Genomic DNA, 21969 nt, shown 5'->3' with positions numbered 1-21969 from the left:
TAAAGTGCTTAGCACGGCATCTGACATATGGCAAGCCCCACTAAAGGTAGCTCTTTTCTATAATAGCTTGATTAAACTTGTACATACTGAACAATAGGTAAAAATCATATCACTAATATTTAGGATCTAAATGGCACCAAGTATATCAAGAAAACTAATCAAGAGTAATTCCTGCCGGGCAGCAATCTTTTTACATGACAGCACTACATCACTAACATGTGAGCAGCCGTATCAACTCTCAATCAACATCTATTTCTTCCAAACTTGTTTCTAGCCCCACTGTACTTTTGAAGCTTTTCAAATTACCCTGTTATCTTTCATCTGCATTTGTAGGATCATTTCCACTAATTTACCAATGTTGCTTTTGAGGTTTGTTTGCTCGGTGATATTTTTATCCAAGGTATTTCAAAAGAGAAAACAAAGGTCAGAGGTTGAAACTGACTGGTCAGACTTAACTTATAAAACTTAAGAGAATATATTTTTGGTAAAAGATAATTAAGGGTCAAAATTATCATGACTATTAGGAAAGGGTGACTAAGGTATTTTAATTTTAAGTTTTTGTCTAACAAAACCTCTCACAAAGAGAGAGAAAGACAGAGAGAAACAAAGGGACAGAGATTAGATTTCACAATTAAGATTATCTTGATGAAAATGATGTTTAGGGCCTGGCTTTTATTGCATCTTAGTTATGTTGAAAAATTTCTGGACAGCTGAGATGCTAAATAATGCACACACCAAAAAACATCAACAAAAATCCCAGCACAAAATCATTACATAAAGGATTTTACTTCCTTCTTGATTACCCTTCAACATAAGGAAAAACAATTCCTAGAAGACTCATTTGTTGTTAGACTCACGTAACAAATAATTCTGTCAATAAGACTGATCACATGACTAGTAATTCTATCAACAGTATTGGAGCCATTATCATAAACATCTGCGCATACATAGTGAAGACACACATTCACACACAATGGTGAGATTTTGCTTTAAGTCACAGAAGACATATATTTTTTCTATTTCACACCTAGCTCCAAAGGCCCATTGCACTGAGCCTTCTTCTAGCTAGCCTGTGGCTGTTTTCTACCTTCTCCTCCTCCTTCCCGACCTTTTAGCCCCATGATTCTCAAGGTATGAATTTAAAGGATCCTCATGGTATATTAATCCAACTTTCATCCATCTTATGAGCGACTGATGTTCAGTTCATTTCTACTTATGAATAAAGGCTATAAGTAACTTGTTAATGGACTGTCAATAAAATTTGGTGTTTATAAACTAAAAGTAACAAGAGACTCTTTAGCATTCTACTAATAAGCCTGGCTGCCACAAAATGGATGGCAATGGTGCAAAGATCCTACTGCAAACACACACAGAAAATCAACTGGAAATCTTGCAGTTCTCTGAACTCCATTATCATTGTTGAGGGAATTAGTGGTAGTTTTCAATTACTGTTATTCTTGCTTTTTAATCTTATGGCTCATTCAGCATCGTTTTCAAATTAGTTTGATACATGCTGTGTATGATAGTACACCAACAGTATCCTTATTTTAAAATTTTCTAGTACTGTAATTAGACTTTGACATGTATATGCCATGTTTCAAATATGAACCAGACCTCAATTGCTAATGCACATTTATCATCCTCCCTCCAAATTTATTTGCACGTCATAGTCCATTGTCAATGAATTTTCAACTGGAAAGCAGGAAAAGGAAGGTTAAGTAGATAATGGGGTCCTGCCTAAGTGAGCTGTGTTTCTAACCTACTTAAGTCACTGAGGTCAAAAAAGTTGGCATCCATTGCCATAATCAAGCAAGCTGCAACAGGCTGCCAGGTCACTCTGCTTCCAGCCTAGTTGTCCTCCCAAACCTTTTCTCTTCTTAACTACTTCAGGGAGCATTAGAAACTCACCCCACCCATCATCTTTTAATTTTCACAGCCTGAGAATTCTACTCATGGCTTCTTAGAATCTTACATCCCCTTAAACGACCTTCTTCCTTCACTACTACCTTAAACAAATCCTCATTCAGGAAAATTTCTGTTCTCTCAATTTCCATTTTTATAAGGGAAACCCACACCTTCGACTATAACATTTATAAAAACTCTTCTTCACGCCCAAGGAAAGAAGTCTCAGACCCAAGGGACAACAGGGAGCTATTAATGCCTCTTTTTGCAGTCTCCCTGGAAGTAGATTGTCAGCTCTTGGATATAAAAGCACATCCTTCTTGCCCCGACTCCCCAAACTCAGATCTCTTTGCATTAACAGTCAGCTCTATCACCTTTCCCCTCCATCCCCCAATATTCAAAAAAAAAAAAAAGCAACTGGATAGCCACTGAATAAGCCAAGATTTTGAAGTATGAGAGGCAATGGAAGGAAGGCAGCAGAATGGATTCCCATATAATATTAATTAGAGTTTCCAAACATGCTCTTAGAATGAGCTAAAGGCTCACTCCATCTCTCATATCTTGAGGGCTAGCAGTATTACTTTTCAGAAAATCTTGGTTTTCTGTTCCGTTTAATTATGAGTTTTACAAGCATTGTTTTCCGTTTTTCGGTCTGATTCCTTGCTCTTGGCTCTTCAGTTAGGGCCTGTTGCCACCTAGTGGACTAAGTGGGAATAAATGCCAATACATCATCACAGCTTCTCACCACTGTGCTCTCAGAAGAGACCACTAGATGGAGACTTCAAATTTGAAGCAGAAGGAGAGTGCCTAAACCTATCTAGAAAACCAGATAGTTGGTATAAGACTACACAAAAAACTAATAAAAACTCACACAAATAAAAGCAAACGTGTGACACTGAGGTTAAGGATATAGGCTTTGACTCTTTTGAACAAAATCACAAAAATCTACAATAAATACTACCAAGTTGAATTACCAAGACTCCACGTTCCCAAGGCAGAGGGCCCAGTTTCGATCCCTGGGCAGGGAACTAAATCCCACATGCATGCTGCAACTAAGAGTTCACATGCCGCAACTAAGGAGCCCACCTGCCACACCTAAGACCCAGTGCAACCAAATAAATAAATAATTAATTATTTTTTAAAATCTACAGTTTTTGAAACATACATAACTTAAAACAAAACAAAAACAACAATGTGGCATAAAGACAGACATATAGACAAAAGAAACAGAACAGCAAGCCCTGAAATAAGCCCTCACCTATATGGTCAATGACTGTCAATAAGGTTGCCAAGACTATTCAATGAGGAAAGGACCATATTTTCAACAAACAGTGATGGCAAAAGTGAATATCCACATGCAGAAGGATGCATGTGAATGTCATCTTATACCATACTATACAAAAAATAACTCAAAATAGATCAAAGACCTAAATATAAGACATAAAACTTTTAGAGGAAAACAAAGGGGGAAAAGCTTCCTGGCATTGGATTTGGCAATGATTTCTTGGCTATGACACCAAAGGCACAGACAACAAAAGAAAAAATAAGTAAACTGTACTACATCAAAATTTAAAACATCTGTATATGAAAGGACACAACAGTGAAAAGGCAACCATAAATTGGGAGAAAATATTTGCAAATCATATATCTGGTAAGGGGTAATATCCATAATATATAAAGAAATTTTAGAACTAAAGAAACAAAATAACAACAAAAAAAAACCTGATTAAAAGATGGGCAAAAGACTTAAATAAGTACTTCTCCAAAGATGATATACAAATGGCCAATAAGTACATGAAAATAGGTTCAACAGCATTAATCATTAGGAAAATACAAATCAAAACCACAGTGAGATACTATTGGGTGTGTGTGATACTATCAAAAACACAGAAAATAGGAGGATGCAGAAAAATCAGAACCCCTGTACACTGCTGCATGGGACTGTAAAATGATACAGCCACTGTGGAAAACAGTATGGTGGTTCCTCAAAAAATTAAAAATAGAATTACCATATGATCCAGCAATTCCAGTTCTGGCTATATACCCAAAAGAACTGAAAATAGGGACTTGAAAAACTATTTGTACACTCAATATTCATAGCAGCATTATTCACAACGTTCACAATAGCTAAAAGCTATAAGCAACCAAAGTATCCATCAACAGATGTATGGACAGACAAAATGTGGTATATAACAAACAATGGAATATTAGTCTGTCTCAAAAAGGAAGGAAATTGTGACACGCTACAACATGGATCAACCTTGAAAACAGTATGCTAAGTGAAAGAAGTCAGCCACAAAGGGACAAATACAGCATGACTCCACTTATATGAGATACCTAGATTAGCCAAATTCATAGAGACAGAAAGTAGAATGGTGGGTGCCGGAGTCTGGAGAATGGGGAAATACTGTTAATGGTTACAGGTTCATTTTTGCAAGATACGAAGAGTTCTATGGATGGATGGTGGTGATGGTTTCATAACAATACTAGTGTGGTACTTAACGGCACTAAACCGTACACTTAAAAATGGTTAAGATAATAAATGTTTTGGTCTGTATATTTCACCACAATTTTTTAAAATAAATAGTAAGAAAAAAACTATAGCTAACATCATACACTTGATAGTGAAATATTGAACTCTTTCCCTCTAAGATCAAAAACAAGAATGTCATCCTTGGGCTTCCCTGGTGGCGCAGTGGCTAAGAATCTGCCTGCCAATGCAGGGGACACGGGTTTGAGCCCGGGTCCGGGAAGATCCCACATGCTGCAGAGAAACTAAGCCCGTGCGCCACAACTACTGAGCCTGCACTCTAGAGCCCGTGAGCCACAACTACTGAGCCCACGTGCCACGACTACTGAGGCCCGCGTGCCTAGAGCCCGTGCTCCGCAACAAGAGAAGCCACCGCAATGAGAAGCCTGCACACCGCAACAAAGAGTAGCCCCTGCTCGCCACAACTAGAGAAAGACCGCGCACAGCAACAAAGACCCAACACAGCCAAAATTAAATAAATTAAAAAAATAAACTTATAAATAATAAATTTTAAAAATTAAAAAAAAAAAGAATGTCATCCTCAACATTTTTATCTACTGTTGGACTGCAAATCTTAGCCAATGCCATAAGGTAAGAAAACTGAAAGTCATAAACATTAAAAAGGAAGAAGTAAAATTGTCTTTATTCATAGCGGTACACATAAAAAGTCCCAAAGAATTTATTTTTAAAAGTTACTAGAACTAGTAAACAAATGTAACAATGTCGTATAATACAATCACAATATACAAAAATCAACAGCATTTCTATATACTAGCAACAAACAATTGGAAAATAAAATTTTAAAATAATACCATTTACTACAGCATTAAAAAAACATACTACTTAAGGATAAATTTAAAGAAAGCTGCACAAGATCTCAACACTAATCTTTCAAAAACATCACGGAGAAAAAATAAAGTTCTAAATAAGTGGGAAAATATACTGCATTCATAGATTAGAAGACTCAATTCTAAAATGACAACTCTACCCAAATTGATAAAATCAATGAAATCCAATCAAATCCCAGCAGACTTTCACTTAAAAAAAAAATTTTTTTTTTTTTGGATGAGCTGATTCTAAAATGTAAAACGAAATTAAAACAAAACCAAACAAAACCCTAGAACAGCTAAAACAACTTTGAAAAGGAAGAATGGAGTTGAAGAACTAACACCATCCGATTTCAAGATTTACTATACAACTATAGTATTCAAAACATTGTGCTATTAGTGAACACATAAGTAGGTTAATGGAAGAAAACAGAGTCTACAAGTAGATCATACATATAAGATCAAATTATTTTTCAGCAAGTGCATCAAAAATTTAATGAGGAAAGTCTTGTCAACAAATAGTGCTGAAACAAATAAATATTCATATAAAAAGACTTTGATTCCTATCTTACACCATACAAAAAAAATTAACTTGAATAAAGCTAAACCATAAAGTTTCTAGTAGAAAACATAGAATAATACCTTTGCAACCTCAGGTTAGGCCAAGATTTCTTAGGGAGGATACAGAAAGAATTAATCATAAAAGAAAAAATTAATAAATAGAACTTCATAAAAATGTAAAACTTCTGTTAATCAAAAATCATGTCAATAAAGTAGAAGAGAAAGCCACAGGTGGGGAGAAAATATTCACAACATACATATGTGATGAAGGACTTGTATCATAATAAAAAATACCCACAACTCAATAATAGGACAAAGAACACAATTTTTTTTAATTATCAAAAGACTTTGAATAGACACTTCTAAAAGACAAAATATGAATGGCCAATAAGGGTATGAAAAGATAATCAATATAAATAGTCATCAGGGAAATGCAAATTAAAACCACATCGGTCCCATTACCTGAGCACTAGAATAACTAAAATTTAAAAATTGACAACACCAAACACTTACAAGGATGTCGAACTATTAGAAATCATACTACTGGAATTGTAAAATGTACCATTTGGAAAACTGGCAATTTCATAAAAAGTTTAACATACATCTACCATCTGACCCAACAATTCCTAGATACGTTCAGAGACATTAAAATATATCCACAAAAACCTTGTACAAGAATTTTCATAGCTGCTTTATCATAATAGCACAAAACTAGAAATAGCCCGGGTATCAACAGATGAATAGATCAACTATGATACAGTCAATTGAATACTACTCAGTAATAAAAAGAAATGAATTACTAACACCTGCAACAACATGGATGAGTCTCAAACATTATGCTGAAAAACACTAGACACAATAAAGCACCTGTTGTATGATTCCATCTATAAGACATGTCAGAACAAACTAATCTATCATGACAGAAATCCGAAGTTATTGCTTCTTGGGGCAGAATAGTGGGATCAACTGAGAAAAAGCATAAGGGAATTTTCTGAAGGGATGGCACTGTTCTGTATCTTGATGAAACATGAATTACAAGGGTACATGCATTTGTGAAAACTGCTTGAACGTTACACTTAATATCTATGTGTTTCACTGTACGTAAATCATACCACTTTTTTTTTTGCTCCATTAGCATACAGTAAATGCTCATTAAATATTAGCCCAAAAAGTTAGGAACCCTTCATCATCTATTTCAGCAACGAAGAAACATGCAGTAACAGCTAGAGCAGCTAAATACTTGGCAATTCACATATACTATCTAACTTATTTTTAAAAACAACCCCTAATAGAGATTATTACTGTTTTATGGATGAAGAAACTGACCTTCACAGGTTGCCTATGGTCACTTAGCAAGGACTGGCAAAAGCCAAGATGCAAACTCTCATGTTCTTTCCACTGCACCACACCGTGTCCATTAGGGTCACTTTCAGCAACATGACCTGCAACTGCCAGGACAGCACAATTCATACGAGAAGCTTACTTAAGGCTCCCTACATTCTTGATAGCAGGGTAAAAAGGAGGCCAATTCTGATAGCTTGATTAGTGAATGGAGGCAGGGCTGCAAGCAGAAGCCTGAAAATGCTGCTCTAAGCTTTTATCCTCTTTTTTGGCTTCAAGATGGTTCCTGATACTTGAGGATACAGGTTCCTATTCCTCAGAGCAATTTCAAGGTAAGAGAATTGTGAATGTAAAATCTATCATCTAAATGGGAAGCTGTAGCCTGGGTGACTCAATTTGACAGAATAGCTTGGAAGCTTGGCAGCTGAAATGAGAGCCACAGATTTTTTAAAAAATATATATCTCATTTCTTAATACAAGAGCCTTGTTAAAAAAAAATTAAGGGGTAAAACCTGGTGGTCCAGTAGTTAGGACTCTGCACCTCCACTGCCGGGGGCCCAGGTTCAGTCCGTGGTCAGGGAACTAAGATCCCACAAGCTGCAGTGTGGCCAATAAATTAATTTATAAAAATTAAAACAGAAATAGTGAGTTACTCTGTGATACCACCTGCCCAAAGATATCACTGTTAACTGTTCAGTGTATCTTCTTCCAGACTAAAATTTACCTTCTCCTTAATGATTCTATAGTATTCCATTACATGGATAACTACAAACCATTTTAGTCCCCTATTAAACTTTTGAGCTGTTCCTTTTTTGCTATTATAAATGCTGAAAAGAGTATCTGAGAATATACATTTTGCACACCTTTCATTTCTTATGGGATAAATACCCAGATGTACTAACTGCTAAATCTGCAAATTTAAATTTAAAAATTTTTAATTTTAAACTGCTAAATCTGCAAGAATAAACCCGAACATTTTTAGTGTTGACAGATATTGTTAGATTATACTCACAGACTTCCCATTTTCCCACACCTTCATCTGCACTGTTAATTATCATTTTTTAATGTAGGAACTGCAAACTCAAATGCCTAGAGAAGACTGGAAGGAAACATAAATGGATGAAGGAAGCCATGTGGGTTTGTGACAAACCTGAGTGTGCATGCTCATTTAAAGAGGGCAGCCACACATATATACAATGGAATATTACTCAGCCATAAAAAGAAACGAAATTGAGCTATTTGTAAGGAGGTGGATAGACCTAGAGTCTGTCATACAGAGTGAAGTAAGTCAGAAAGAGAAAGACAAATACCGTATGCTAACACATATATATGGAATTTAAGAAAAAACAATGTCATGAAGAACCTAGGGGTAAGACAGGAATAAAGACACAGACCCACTAGAGAATGGGCTTGAGGATATGGGGAGGGGGAAGGGTGAGCTGTGACAGGGCAAGAGAGAGGCATGGACATATATACACTACCAAACGTAAGGTAGATAGCTAGTGGGAAGCAGCCGCATGGCACAGGGATATCAGCTCAGTGCTTTGTGACCGCCTGGAAGGGTGGGATAGGGAGGGTGGGAGGGAGGGAGACGCAAGAGGGAAGAGATATGGGAACATATACATATATGTATAACTGATTCACTTTGTTATAAAGCAGAAACTAACACCATTGTAAAGCAATTATACCCCAATAAAGATGTTAAGAAAAAATAAAAATAAAAAAATAAAGAGGGCAGCCACTACTCTGTTCCAGCCAACAGATGCCATGTATCAACAGAAATCCAGGCCCAGTGCTGGACCATCCAATTTATCAAGGCCAGAAATGGAAATTTTTATGAAACTCTTGCAAGTTTTAAATGTTGACAACTAACATGCTTTTATTTAAACATCCAGTTAGTCAAACAAAACACATCTATAAGTCAGACTACATTTAGCACATGGAATTTTGTGCTACAGTGAAAATGATATAACACTATTTTCACTGTGAATCTTATTATTCATGCAGTTTATCTTTTCCTATGCTTACCAACAGAGGATATATCTATTCAATTTTGGTTCATACTGTCAGCACCCTTCAAAGAAAGATGCTTATCTTTTCTTTCAGATTCAAATCTACAACAACAAATACTGGACCAACAAAAAAAAGATATGTAACTTCAAATACAGAAGCTAAGAGTCTTAACTGACCTGTATGCCCAGAAAAGGCTTATGAAGACTCACTTGGGACTGAATTGCTATACTCTCCTCAACATACTTAAAGAACCCCAAGATTTTGAGAGAAAACACCAATTTGTAAAATTATGTATAACTCTGAAGAGGGTGGCTTTAATAATCCAGGGTTTCCCTCCACTACCTAATACATTTGCCTAACACAGCAAATCTTCTTCTTGGTGAGACATCAGAAAAAGAACAGAATTCCCACACATCCCCCTTTGTTATCATATGCTGAATTTAAACAACCACTTTCAGCTTTTTTAAAAAAATGAAATAAAGCACAGGTTTATAGGAATCCTTCTCTGCTCTCAAAATATTACTGCAATACTGCTCCCACAGAAATAATTTCAGCAACCTATCTAATTTCAGAGTTTCTTCTCATTCCTTCTTAGTCATCCATTACATATCTCCCGACCCAGATGTTCAAGCATTCCCTGAACCCACCATAGATAATGGCAGAGATCCATGACTATCCAAGGATCCAACAAGAGCCTTTGAATGCAACTATCTTTTCATCAATTGTAAACAAGTCCTAAACTCTTGGCTCCATAGGGAGTCTCTATCAAGTCAGTATAAACTCTGAAATAGGGGCAAAGGTCAAGGGGATGAAGCTCAGCCTAAACTCTGGATCTCATCCCACCCCCACCCTGTTCAAAAGAATTCTTATCAGAAAGGAACTCCCCAGCAAAAGGCCACATTCAGGCGACGTGATCTTGCAGTGATCTAGCAGATTCAGCTGAAGCTTTGGAAGCAAGGCTCTTGGAACTGTTATGAATGTGAAACACCAATATCACAAACAGAATGTTGTGAAGGAAAGGTGACATAAAGGGGAAAACCAAGGGAACTTATCTTCATTTGTTTCAGGAAAGAATCTGTTTGATAATACATAGTGGAATAATCCTGAACCTCAGAAGAAATCTCTTTGGGAACCTATTCCACAGTGAATTACTCTACTTTACATCCAAAATAACTCTAATATATGCAAAAGAGCCCAAATGACACTTAGAAAATAGTCTTCATTCTGTACATAAAAGGCCCCGTTATATATGTTATAAATCCTTATACTGCCTTAAACTCTTCCATTAGCATCTGAGACTTGTCACAGTCAAGAGAGCTAGAAACAGGATAGAAGATTCATTAAAACAGCAGCTCTGAAGTCCCAGATGTTTCTCCACTGTGTACTCTGGGATGAGTCATTTAACCTCTCCAGGCCTTAGCAGTCTCATCTGTTAGGATAGGAATAGTATCTTTTCAAACAGGCTTTATGAGTGCTTAATGAAAAATGCACATGAAGCATTTAATGTGTAATAAATATTAGTCATTATTATTACTAACTACTATTATGTAGTAAAAGCCACATATCATCAAATTTTGTGTCTGTCGTTCCTGACTAAACCAGAGTCCCTTGAGGGCAGGAACTGAGTCTTAGGCTTGGCACACACATCAAAGGGAAAAAGAGAAATGGGGAGGGAAGGAAACAGTGGACTAGGTATTACAAAGTCAAACTTAAGTTTAGATATTTTATACGCTATAACCAACCCTTCTCACTCCCACTGAATATGTTCAAAGTACCTAGCACATAAGGAATACTCAATAAATGTTAATTTTCTTTGATCTCTAACACTCAACCTTAAGTTCATTATCTGCAGACCACACTTGGGTTTATATAAACTGTTTTCTGAGATTAAAAATTGTGACACATAGGGCTTCCCTGGTGGCGCAGTGGTTGAGAGTCCGCCTGCAGATGCAGGGGACGCGGGTTCGTGCCCCAGTCCGGGAAGATCCCACATGCCGCGGAGCGGCTGGGCCCGTGAGCCATGGCCGCTGAGCCTGCACGTCCGGAGCCTGTGCTCCACAATGGGAGAGGCCACAACAGTGAGAGGCCCACGTACCAAAAAAAAAAAAAAAAATTGTGACATATAGTTTGACAACTAGGAATAGACCCATAGGACATGGTACAGAATGTTGGAATTTTGGAATGAACCTATGGGTAACTCTAGCTGAGATGTACATTTCTCTTTTATAGCTTGAAGGATCCACAAAAAGTCTCCTTGGGATCCCAAAACACTTGACAGATGAATGCAAAGCCAGAGCAAACTAGTGATGTTAGGCTGTCTTATTCTGAAGCTGTTTTTTAAATTGCCTGTTCATCCCACATCACTCATGGATCTCTGCCTGGTGGGCATCTATCAGTATGGCAACAGAGGGCAAAGATTAATTTAACTTTCAAGTCTCTTCTAAAATGCTCATTTATCCAGGTCTTTGCTCAGTAGGGGAAAATATATACGTGTGTGTGTGTGTGTGTGTGTGTGTGTGTGTGTGTGTGTGTGTGTGTGTGTGTGTGTGTGTGTGTGTGTGTGTGTGTGTGTGTGTGTGTGTGTGTGTGTGTGTGTGTGTGTGTGTGTGTGTGTGTGTGTAAGTCTGAGTCAGCAAGAATCCCAAGTATGCAGTCTTTTAAAAATGGTAGGGACTTCCCTGGTGGCGCAGTAGTTGAGAATCCGCCTGCCAATTCCGGGGAAATGGGTTCAAGCCCTGGTCCGGGAAGATCCCACATGCCGAAAAGCAACTAAGCCTGTGTGCCACAACTACCGAGTCTGCACTCTAGAGCCCATGAGCCACAACTACTGAAGCCCGCGAGCCATAACTACTGAAGCCCGTGCACCTAGAGTCCATGCTCTGCAACAAGAGAAGCCACTGCAATGAGAAGCCCGTGCACTGCAACGAAGAGTAGCCCCTACCCGCTGCAGCTAGAGAAAGCCCACACGCAGCAACAAAGACCCAACGCAGCCAAAAAAAATAATTTTTAGAAAGTATCATAGGATTTATAAATAAATTAAATGGTAATGGCACGTCTTTAATTACACAAATTTCTTCCTCAGCATGCTCTCTCTAAGACCTTGCTACTGACCAAAGAGAAAGTGCATAATCTGAGTATTTATTTTAAATAAGCAGAGGGTTAACTCCTTTAGTTTCCTAAGAGGTTAAATAAATGGGTTGGCAGATGGTCATTTTGGTTACCTGCTGCTGGTTGGGCGAAGGGGCCCAAAACACCCTAACAGTCAACCAGATGGTAAGAACAGTCTTGGCCAGCAGTACGTGAGCTCCACTCCTTTGAGGGAACTATTTACTTGAAGCAGTAACTTACACCTGCTAACATCTGGAATGATTTATCTTTGTGTCATTAGGCAACAGAGGATAGTTTAATTGAATAAAGTGGTTACAACAGTCGTTAGGTACAGAAAGACTGAGAATTTCAACATTATGCTACGTAGCCTAGAACAGCATACACTTAATAGTGTTTACCATTTGCCAAGCATTATTCCAAATGCATGTATTACTTCCTTTAATCTCCACAATAGCCTTGTGAAGTAGAAGTACTTTTTTATTGTCCCCATTTAACAGATGAGAATACTAAGGCACAGAGAGGTTAAATAACTTAGCCAAGATTACAGAGCTAGTAAATACTGAAGCCAAGTTGAACTCAAGCAATCTTGAGCCAGAGTCCATGCTCTTAATTCAGAAGAGTTTTGGCTTATATAAAAAGCTAAAGGGCTCACTTGAAATGCAGACAAAAAATTTATATAAAACTATGTTCACGGGCTTCCCTGGTTGGCGCAGGGTTGAGGGTCCGCCTGCCGATGCAGGGGACACGGGTTCGTGCCCCGATCCGGGAAGATCCCACATGCTGCGGAGCGGCTGGGCCCGTGAGCCATGGCCGCTAAGCCTGCGCGTCTGGAGCCTGTGCTCCGCAACAGGAGAGGCCACAGCAGTGAGAGGCCCGCGTATCGCAAAAAAAAAAAAAAAAAAACTATGTTCACTGTGGCACTATTTATAATGTAGAAAAAACTGCAAACAACCTAAATGCCCAACAATAGGTAAATGGTTAAATAAACCATGGTAAACTTATTCACTTACAATGAAATATTATCTTGCCATTAAAAATATTTATGAAAACTGTTTCATGACTTGGGACAGTGTTCCCAATGTAATGTTGAGTGGGGGAGCAATAAACAGCATACAAATTGTATATATGATTTCTAACCACGTAAAAAATAAGCTCAGACACAAACTGGAAGGACATATTCTCAAATAAGAAACAATGGTTATTTCCAGGTGGTGGGATTAGGGGTGTTTACAGTTTTCTTTTAGTGTTTTCCACAATGAACACGCATTATCCTACCATCAGTTTAAACAAAGGCAATTTTTTTCTTTTAATCAAGCTGCATGAAAATCCTCAAGCAGTTGGTATAAACAGCTAAAAAGCTTCTAACCTGTCTAAACTTCAAGTAGTTACTTTTCCTTGGCATAATAATATCCTTTGAACACGAAACAACATAGTCAGCACATACCAAAAAGAATGCTCATCTTCAAATTTGGAAACTGAATTAAAATACGAGTATTTTCAATTTCGGTCAGTGTTTATTCTCTAATTATTTGTAGGATTATTTTACAAGAAGAGAAATGGATTAAACTATTTAGAGGCCAAGAACCCAGGAATGGTTTTGCTGAAATAGAATAAGGGACAAAAGTCTGACTAGGGAGGAAGAACAGCTGTTGCTAATCCAACTATTTACCCTTTGACCCTCTATCTGGCCAATAACTGAACAGTATCAATTGTTTTCCTGTATTATGTGCTGTTTACAAGCCCTGAGAGGCATGAAAGGAATTAATAATTTAGTCTAGATAGCCGACAGCCTTTATTGGGGAGCCCCTTGTCTGTGGGACAGAAATCAGAGCAAGTAACTGTCCTGAAGTCATAGGTCCCTTTACTGTTCTTGTTTTATAGCCTAATTGGTCCCCAAACATAAATCAATTATTTCTCCTGTTTTAAGAAACAATGACTTCTATTCTCTAACTTCCCTTACATCAAGTCAGTCCTTGTTCTCTTGAGTTTTACAACTACACGGTAAGCACGATGGCTGAGGAAAATACTTGGGGAGCAGGGCAGACTGGGGTTATTTGGAAACAGAAGCACAGAAAGGTTATGCTGTTTTGAACTTCTCTTGACCTTTGACTGCCCTTGTCCCTTATGCTAATAGGCAGGGTACAGAGATGCTTCTTGTAGAAATGAACTTAGCCTGAACCTGTGCTGTAACATTGGACTCCAGGAAGCCCAGGAATCATAGGAAGGCAGCCAGAGTGTGAGTAGCTGCCCATATTCTAAGCATGCTACCCATGTGGTCTATCACAAAAAATGTAGGGGAAAAAAAAAGGCTATACAAATTTTACAAAGTCAGTCTTTCCTCATCCAGTTCCAACATGTTGTCCCAAATTTGCTGTCTACAACCAGTGCCAAGCAAAATGGGAAATCAGCAACAATGGTATTTCCTGGTCCAAAATAAGCAAGTATGAGTAGGCCTTCCTTATCAGGAATTTGGGGGGTAAGGGAGACATTGGAGCCTCTAAATTCCAAAGATGCATCACAAAGAAAACCCTATTATTCTCCATCTAATGTGCAGAAGTTGTGAAATATTAACACAGATGTTATTCCTTCCCAATCAGAAGCCATGGAATTTGTAGTATCAACAACCATAACCAACTTTACACAACACATGTGTACAGCCCATTTCAATCTTGAGGTGTGCTATGACTTGGTAGGACTGAGCATGCTCAATTGAACCCCAAGATTGACTCAGACCAGATGATAAACTTTTGTTTCTTCCCATTCATTATTATAATGTCAGATCTTTATGTATTTCTTCAAAGAGAAAGACCAAAAATACTAACTTCACAAAAATAACATGGGGACTATTGAAAATATTGGCCACATAAGCTAAGTAGGACTTTTAAAAGAAAAATGATTTTTTTAGGTAATTCCCATTCTATACTGATATATAAAATTATGATTCAATATCTGTTCATTCTCATGGAATGGAGAGGTATATAAAGCACAATATCTAGCTAGAGAGTCTATGCAGAAATGTTAAATGAGTTAGAATTACTTGGCCCAGAAAGAACAATAATCCAATAATAATCTTCATAAGAATATCAAGTGCCTTTCCTAGAAGATGGGCATGAGTATTTTCAATTGCTACTAAGTGCAGAAAAAAAGAATAAATTTGGATACTATGTGCTAAATTAGAGGTTTAAAAAAGTGTATTTTGAAATAATTCCAGACAAGGAAATATTTTCCAATAGACTATTAATAAATTAGGGCAGGACACAGATTTATTTATTTGTGTATCCCTAGAGCCTAGAACTGGGCCTGTTGCAGAGAACATTCAATGTTAAACTGAGTTCTCAATTATCTGGCTTGTTTTATGTGTAGTTCTATCTGAAAGACCACAGGGCATGTCAATATCCTTCCTAGTGTTCAAAAATGCTTCTAAGAGAGGACCATGACTCGAGAATTTACCTTTTCCTCCTCCTAAATGACGGCTATTCATTAAGAGAAAGACAGTGAAAATAGTGTGTTCACTCACAGGTAATGGGATGTCAGGTAGGAAGGTGGGGTAAACTGAGCCTATATTACCTACAAAGCTGATTCTGAACTTTATGACTTGTAGAAAGACAAATCTATTTCCCTGGTGTTTGATAAGCATTATGAGACTTATTTTATCTTGTAATTAATAAGTTAGTTGAACAAACATGAATGTTTATACTATTAAAGTGTGTGAGGATAACATGAGAATGGCCACAGCTGATATTAGTCAGGATGGTGAGAAGGTGAACTTTATCGCTTACCTCAACAGCAGAATGGTGACCAATAACCAGCCCCATGACCCTAACAAGTACAAGAACTAGAAAAAATAACTCTAAATCATCTCATGGAGTCTCAATCTAAAGTATCATTTGACCTTTTGGTATTATAGCAAAATAAGGTATGTATACACTGAATAGTCTCCATATCCTGGAATGGTGTATGCCACATTATGAGAGCACTATAAACACAGATGATTATCTATGATCAAGACTTATATAGTCCTGAAAAGCATCATTTAATTAGACTTTGAAATGGTCATTCTCATAACTTAAACTTAAGAATGTAGTTGAAGATGCTTTAGAAATTAAACTGTGGTATGAAGGTTATCAACTATAAATATCTAAACCTTTACATAATCCTTCTTTGAAATAAATTATATCAAAATGATGTCAACATTTTAAAAAGTGGTTGTGGGTATATGGTTGTATGTATGCATAAGTGAAAGCACAATTTTTGTTGGTGGTGGTTTCATGGATGATGGAGAACAAGAAACTAGTATTAAACAGAAATTTTCAGCAAAGAATTTTCTATTAAACGGCTAGACTCTGGCCACCAAATAACATTAGGAGAAGAAAAAGAAAACATAACTAGAAAAGAGAGAATGCCCTCCCCATAATCATAAATTAAAGTGAAATAAAATCTGTAAATAGGGCTTCCCTGGTGGCGCAGTGGTTGAGAGTCCGCCTGCCGATGCGGGGGACACGGGTTCGTGCCCCGGTCCGGGAGGATCCCACGTGCCGCGGAACGGCTGTACCCGTGAGCCATGGCCCCTGGGCCTGCGCGTCCGGAGCCTGTGCTCCGCAACGGGAGAGGCCACGACAGTGAGAGGCCCGCGTACCGCAAAAAAAAAAAAAAAATCTGTCAATAGGTCTATAAATGTCATCTTAAGTTATACATTTCAAAGTACACACACATACACTTTTCTTACACATGAACACTGGGGAACATTCAGAACTTACTAGTGCTTGGGTCAAGCTCTGCCAGTTCGTCCTGACAAAAACCTAAAGAGAAAACAACAGGAAAAAAAGATTACAATTCATGAATTACTCCAAGGTGCCTCCAAATATGAAAAATCAAGTATCATATAGCGGGAAAAAAAATCCAGACTCAGATGTCAAATCTGGATTTGAATCCTAGCTCTATAACATTTAGCTACTGTACATCCTTCTTTGAGCCTCCATTTCATCATCTTTATATAAAAAAATGGAGATAGTAACAGCACCTATCATGGATAGTAATGAGGATTAAGTGAGACACTGATATTAAATGCTTATTTAGCACAGTCCCTGGCACAGAGGAGCTCAATAAACAACAGCACAAGTAATTATGAGTAAGCAATGCCAAAGTTAGCTATAAAAAGTTCGTAATAAAATTACAATGTACTTAATACTCGTCATGTTCTACTATGTTATCAATGAATTATTTTCCAAAAGGAAGCAAAATATACAAAATATGAACTTATAAAATATCCAACAGGATAATTTTACTTAAAATTTTCACAGTTGCTTAAGAATTTTACTTATACACACAAATGGGAGCAATTCTTCCATTAATAAATATGCTATTCAAGTCGGAATAAATACCTCTCAAAGCACATTTCAGGCCCAAACAATCTGAGCTACATCTTTCTGATTGGTGTGTAACTATCACACTGAAGAGAAAAATCAAGCACAGTGAGTGGCAAACACCCAGTAGGTGTTCTATATACACAGGTGATGAAAGTTCTATTTTCCTGGAATGACTGCTTACTCTCTCCAGTTTGCCTTCTACTCATTCTCAGAAAAGCTTTTTCTTGCCTCCCTTATCCTTGTCTCATACACAAGGTCAAAGCCCCCTGTTATAATTATCTATAATGTTTTGTGCACTCATCAGCAAGGAATTATTGGCTCAATGTCTCATGCCACTATTAGACTGTTCCACTAACAGTGTTCCACCACCCCAGGGGAAGGGACCTGGCCTGTCTTGTTCACAGCTGTAACCCCATTATGTCTCACAAGCCTAGTACAAAGCAGATGTTCAATAAATATCAACTGTAGTATCTCAATGGTAAATTCAAAAACAATGGAGCAAAACTAGGACTAGAGGAATATAAGAACATTTTCTGTCATCAGAGCCAGGCAATCAGAAGCCAAAAGAGCAACTGAGCGTCATGTGGAGAAGAAGGATTCAAACAGCAAGTAGACTGTTTAAACACCACTTTTAAAGTCCTTGCACTCCTGGGCATTCACCAAACAAGCCACAGTCCTTCTTGGTAAAGAACTATTCATCATCCTTCAAGACCCAGCTCAAATATAACAACCATGAAACGTGGAAAACAGAAGAGGCCTCTCCTGCATTCACAACTTAAATAACTGCCTCTTCCACTCGACAGTGAGCTCTTCAAGGGTAGGGACAGTGCCATATTCATCTGCAGAGCTGCTTCTACGCCCGAAACAGTTGCCGATACATTACGTAAGGTGCTCAAATGCAGGATGAACTAAACAGAAAACACAACCCTCCTCTAGATCACAGTCTAGGGGAAGGAAGTCACAGGATCAGAAAATCTAAGTCTAGCCTGAAAAGTGTGTGGAATGTCTGAATGAGGAAATCTGATCTGGAAAACCAGAGTTTGGAAGCTGCTAAAGTGGATGAGATGCCTAAAAAGGCTCACCTCAGAGCAACTTTAAACCGTCTCTACCTAAACACATGGGGATCAGAAAAGCTGTGGAGAGATGCCAGGCAATGAGGAAATCACTCATTACACATGGGTCCAATACTGAACATCCTGCCAGAAATGAAACTGAGAATAAGCACTCACTTAACATAAATTGACTCAAAAATAGGACAAAAAACATGGGAAGGCAGAATAGTATAATGGGCAAGTTATAGTTCAAGCCACTTTTAGTTTAGTCATATGACTTTAGGCAAGTCACTCCCTATTCTGGACCTCAGATTCTGGACATTAAATGAAAAAGCTGTACTAGAAGTCTCAAGAAAAGACAAAGCCTAACACATTTTCTGAAAACAACATTCGGAACTCAAAGTAACTAGATCAAACACAAATAAAGACAGGGTGACTAAAAAAAAAGAAATACTATGAAAAATAGTTAAAGTGGACATCTATTGCTTTTATCTGCCTAGCAACCACTCCCCCCTTCTGGTTAATGGCATTCTGATTTTACTTTGGAGACTTATCCCTTTTACACTTTCAGTTGATATGACCCAAGTAGGATTGACCCTAACCCTGCTATAAACTGGGATTAACAACAGCACTTACCTTATAGGTCTGTTAAAAGGATTAAATGAGATAGTGCATGTAAAGACTTTACACAGTACTTGACAAAGTCAAAGCTCAACATATGTGAGCTATTACTAACCAACTAACCCCAAGGGTCCATCCAATCTAGTGCTGTATCTGTGGTACCAAAGAGGAGATTATAGGAGGGTTAACTATTGACTCATTCATGACACCATCCTCAAAGACCTGGAATGGAACCCCCTAACATCACTAATGTAGTTTAATTACTTGCTGTGATTCTTGAACTTTTTTAATATTTTGAGCCTATAAATTGCTTGATGCAATAATTCCAGATGTAGTACGCTACCCCCCCGAGAAAAGAAGAACTCTTTATATTTGCCTTAAAACGAATTCCTCCAGTGGTCACAAAGATCCCTGATTATGGAATTCAGTAACTATGTCTATAGTCCCTCCATCCAGTCCTGAGACCACTGGCTAATAATGTTGTCTCTGGCTTTACAGATCATCACTAATGCAGGAGGCTTGAGGAGATATGGAGAACAATGTTAATCCTACCTCCTGACAAGTCAATGGAATGGCTAGATCTGGCTACCGTTCTCAAACAGTCTCACCCAGATTCTCAGCAACCAGATCCAGCTAGCAAAATGATTCCTAGCTAGAAGAATCCAAACCACTGCTAGAAATAACCCCAATGTGTGTTCAATTCAATTCAACACAGAGGCAAAGATATCAGAATTGTTCAGTAAAAAGCAGACTCCTAAGGCACATAAATACACAAATATAACCCCAAAACCTTCTGCCTCACAAAATACAACACATTAAACAGATTAGGAAATGTTCTGAGAAATCCAGAGTCTTTGGCTGGTGACTTAAATTGCTTTAAAAAGGGAGAGACAAGAGACACAGATTGGTTCCTAAAATGATAGATATACCACTAAATCAGCATGCTCATAAGCAATCTGAAATTTAGTGCAAAGCTTATATATATTCTGTTACCACGGTTTAACTTAAAAGGCAGATGCATAGTGAAAAGGACATGGGTCTGAGTTAGAGTTGGATTCAAATCCCATATCTGCCACTATTTTTGTTTAATTAACTACCCTATAGCTACTTCCTGAAATGGGGATAAAAATAACCATCTTGTTCAACTGTTGTGAGATTTGGTGAATATATATAAATAACCTACTTTATGGCAAGAGTCAATAAATGGCTCTCAGTCTAGGAATTTTCCTTAATACAAAGGAAGATCCAGTTGACAAGCTTTTCTCCAATAGGAAAGAATTTGGCAAAAACAAAAAGATCAGTGACTCCTTAATCTGTGATTGGCTACAGTAAAAGATTTTGAAAATACTGATTTTTTTCTTTATTTACTATTTTTGGCTATAAAGTTATATATTTACCACAATAGGATCTTAAATAAACTTTGAGTATCCAATTTTTTTCCAAATATGAACAAATAAAAGCTTATGGGTAATGCCACTTAACAAATTCAAGTCTAAAACACTAGCTAATTGTAATCTATAATGTGTTTTTTACAAAAGCAAGTTAAATGTTACTCTAGGAATGTTTTAATTTCATTCAATTTGACTGTAGGAAGGCAGCATGGTGCAACAGAGACTTGGATCCTGGTCAGGATTCTGCCAATCTACTTTGAAGCCCACAAGGCAAAATTAAGGTGAGGCCCTTAAAAGGCAAAATTCTATAATTTTAATCAAACATCTCATCTTTCCCCAAAACAGAAATCACATATTAACATTAGTTTAAATGTTTTAATTAAATATGATATATAACATTATTTTACCTAGTCAACTGCAATTCAAGTTTCATGTACTTTAAAATGTGAGATATGAAGTGAAGCAGAGCTTCCAGAAGGAAGTCAGGGATCTAGAAGGATTTTGAAACTATTCTGCCTTATTAGGTTCCCTACTCTGTGATCCCAATTCCCTCTGCTTCTCTCACCAAATCACCATCAGGGCTACTGACCGTGAATTCAGGTTTTAGAGAATTTTGTTTTCCATACTCCCTAAGAAAAAAGCTAAAAATCTTTACCCAGGATTTGTACTGATACAAAATAGTCATTCACTGGTACTTTCTGGACCAACAGCTCTGGTCATCTGTGTCAGTTTCCCATCTGCTTTGTGCCTCTGATCATGATTAGGTTCCCAATGAAACTCTGTGTCCTTCTTTCAGTCAGATCTGGTCTCAGCCCTAACTATCTCCAGCCTCAAGGCTGAGGCACATCCCAGGATCCCAGGAAAGGATGCTCAGTAAATGTTGAGGAACTACTTCTTTCTCCAAAAAGCAATGGTACTAAACCACATGATACCACAATGAAGTTCTTGCCAAAATATCAAGTTCTAAGAGAAAATAACTGTTTCAGTATTCTCTGCCTTCGAAGTCTAGACCAACAATGTCCAATTGAAATTCCTACAATGATGGAAATGTTCTCTCTCTTCATTATCCAAAATGATAGCCACTAGCCACATGTGGCTATTAAGCACTTAGGATGTGACTAGTGTGACTGAGCAACTGAATTTTTAACTTAATTTAATTTTGATTAATTAAAGTAGCCACATAAGGCCAGTGGCTATTATAATGGAAAACATAAGACTAGAAAAAAAGTCCTCCCTCTTCTAAATGTATTATGCCAC

General features: G+C 37.5%; 1 protein-coding gene across 4 annotated transcripts in view; it reads right to left on the bottom strand.

Moving 5' to 3' along the window:
* Nucleotides 1-21969, bottom strand: part of NR6A1 (nuclear receptor subfamily 6 group A member 1) — a 204239-nt gene that overhangs the window by 158492 nt on the left and 23778 nt on the right. For all 4 annotated transcript variants that reach the window (XM_030858700.3, XM_030858701.3, XM_060300448.2 and 1 more), the window contains exon 2: nucleotides 17040-17081. In XM_030858700.3, the coding sequence (XP_030714560.1) occupies nucleotides 17040-17081 (42 nt within the window). The remainder of the gene's footprint in view (nucleotides 1-17039; nucleotides 17082-21969) is intronic.

This window comes from Globicephala melas, chromosome 6 (assembly GCF_963455315.2).
Source record: "Globicephala melas chromosome 6, mGloMel1.2, whole genome shotgun sequence".
NCBI lineage: Eukaryota > Metazoa > Chordata > Mammalia > Artiodactyla > Delphinidae > Globicephala > Globicephala melas.
The sequence above is the reverse complement of the archived record's forward strand: the minus strand, read 5'-3'. Positions and strand labels throughout refer to the sequence as shown.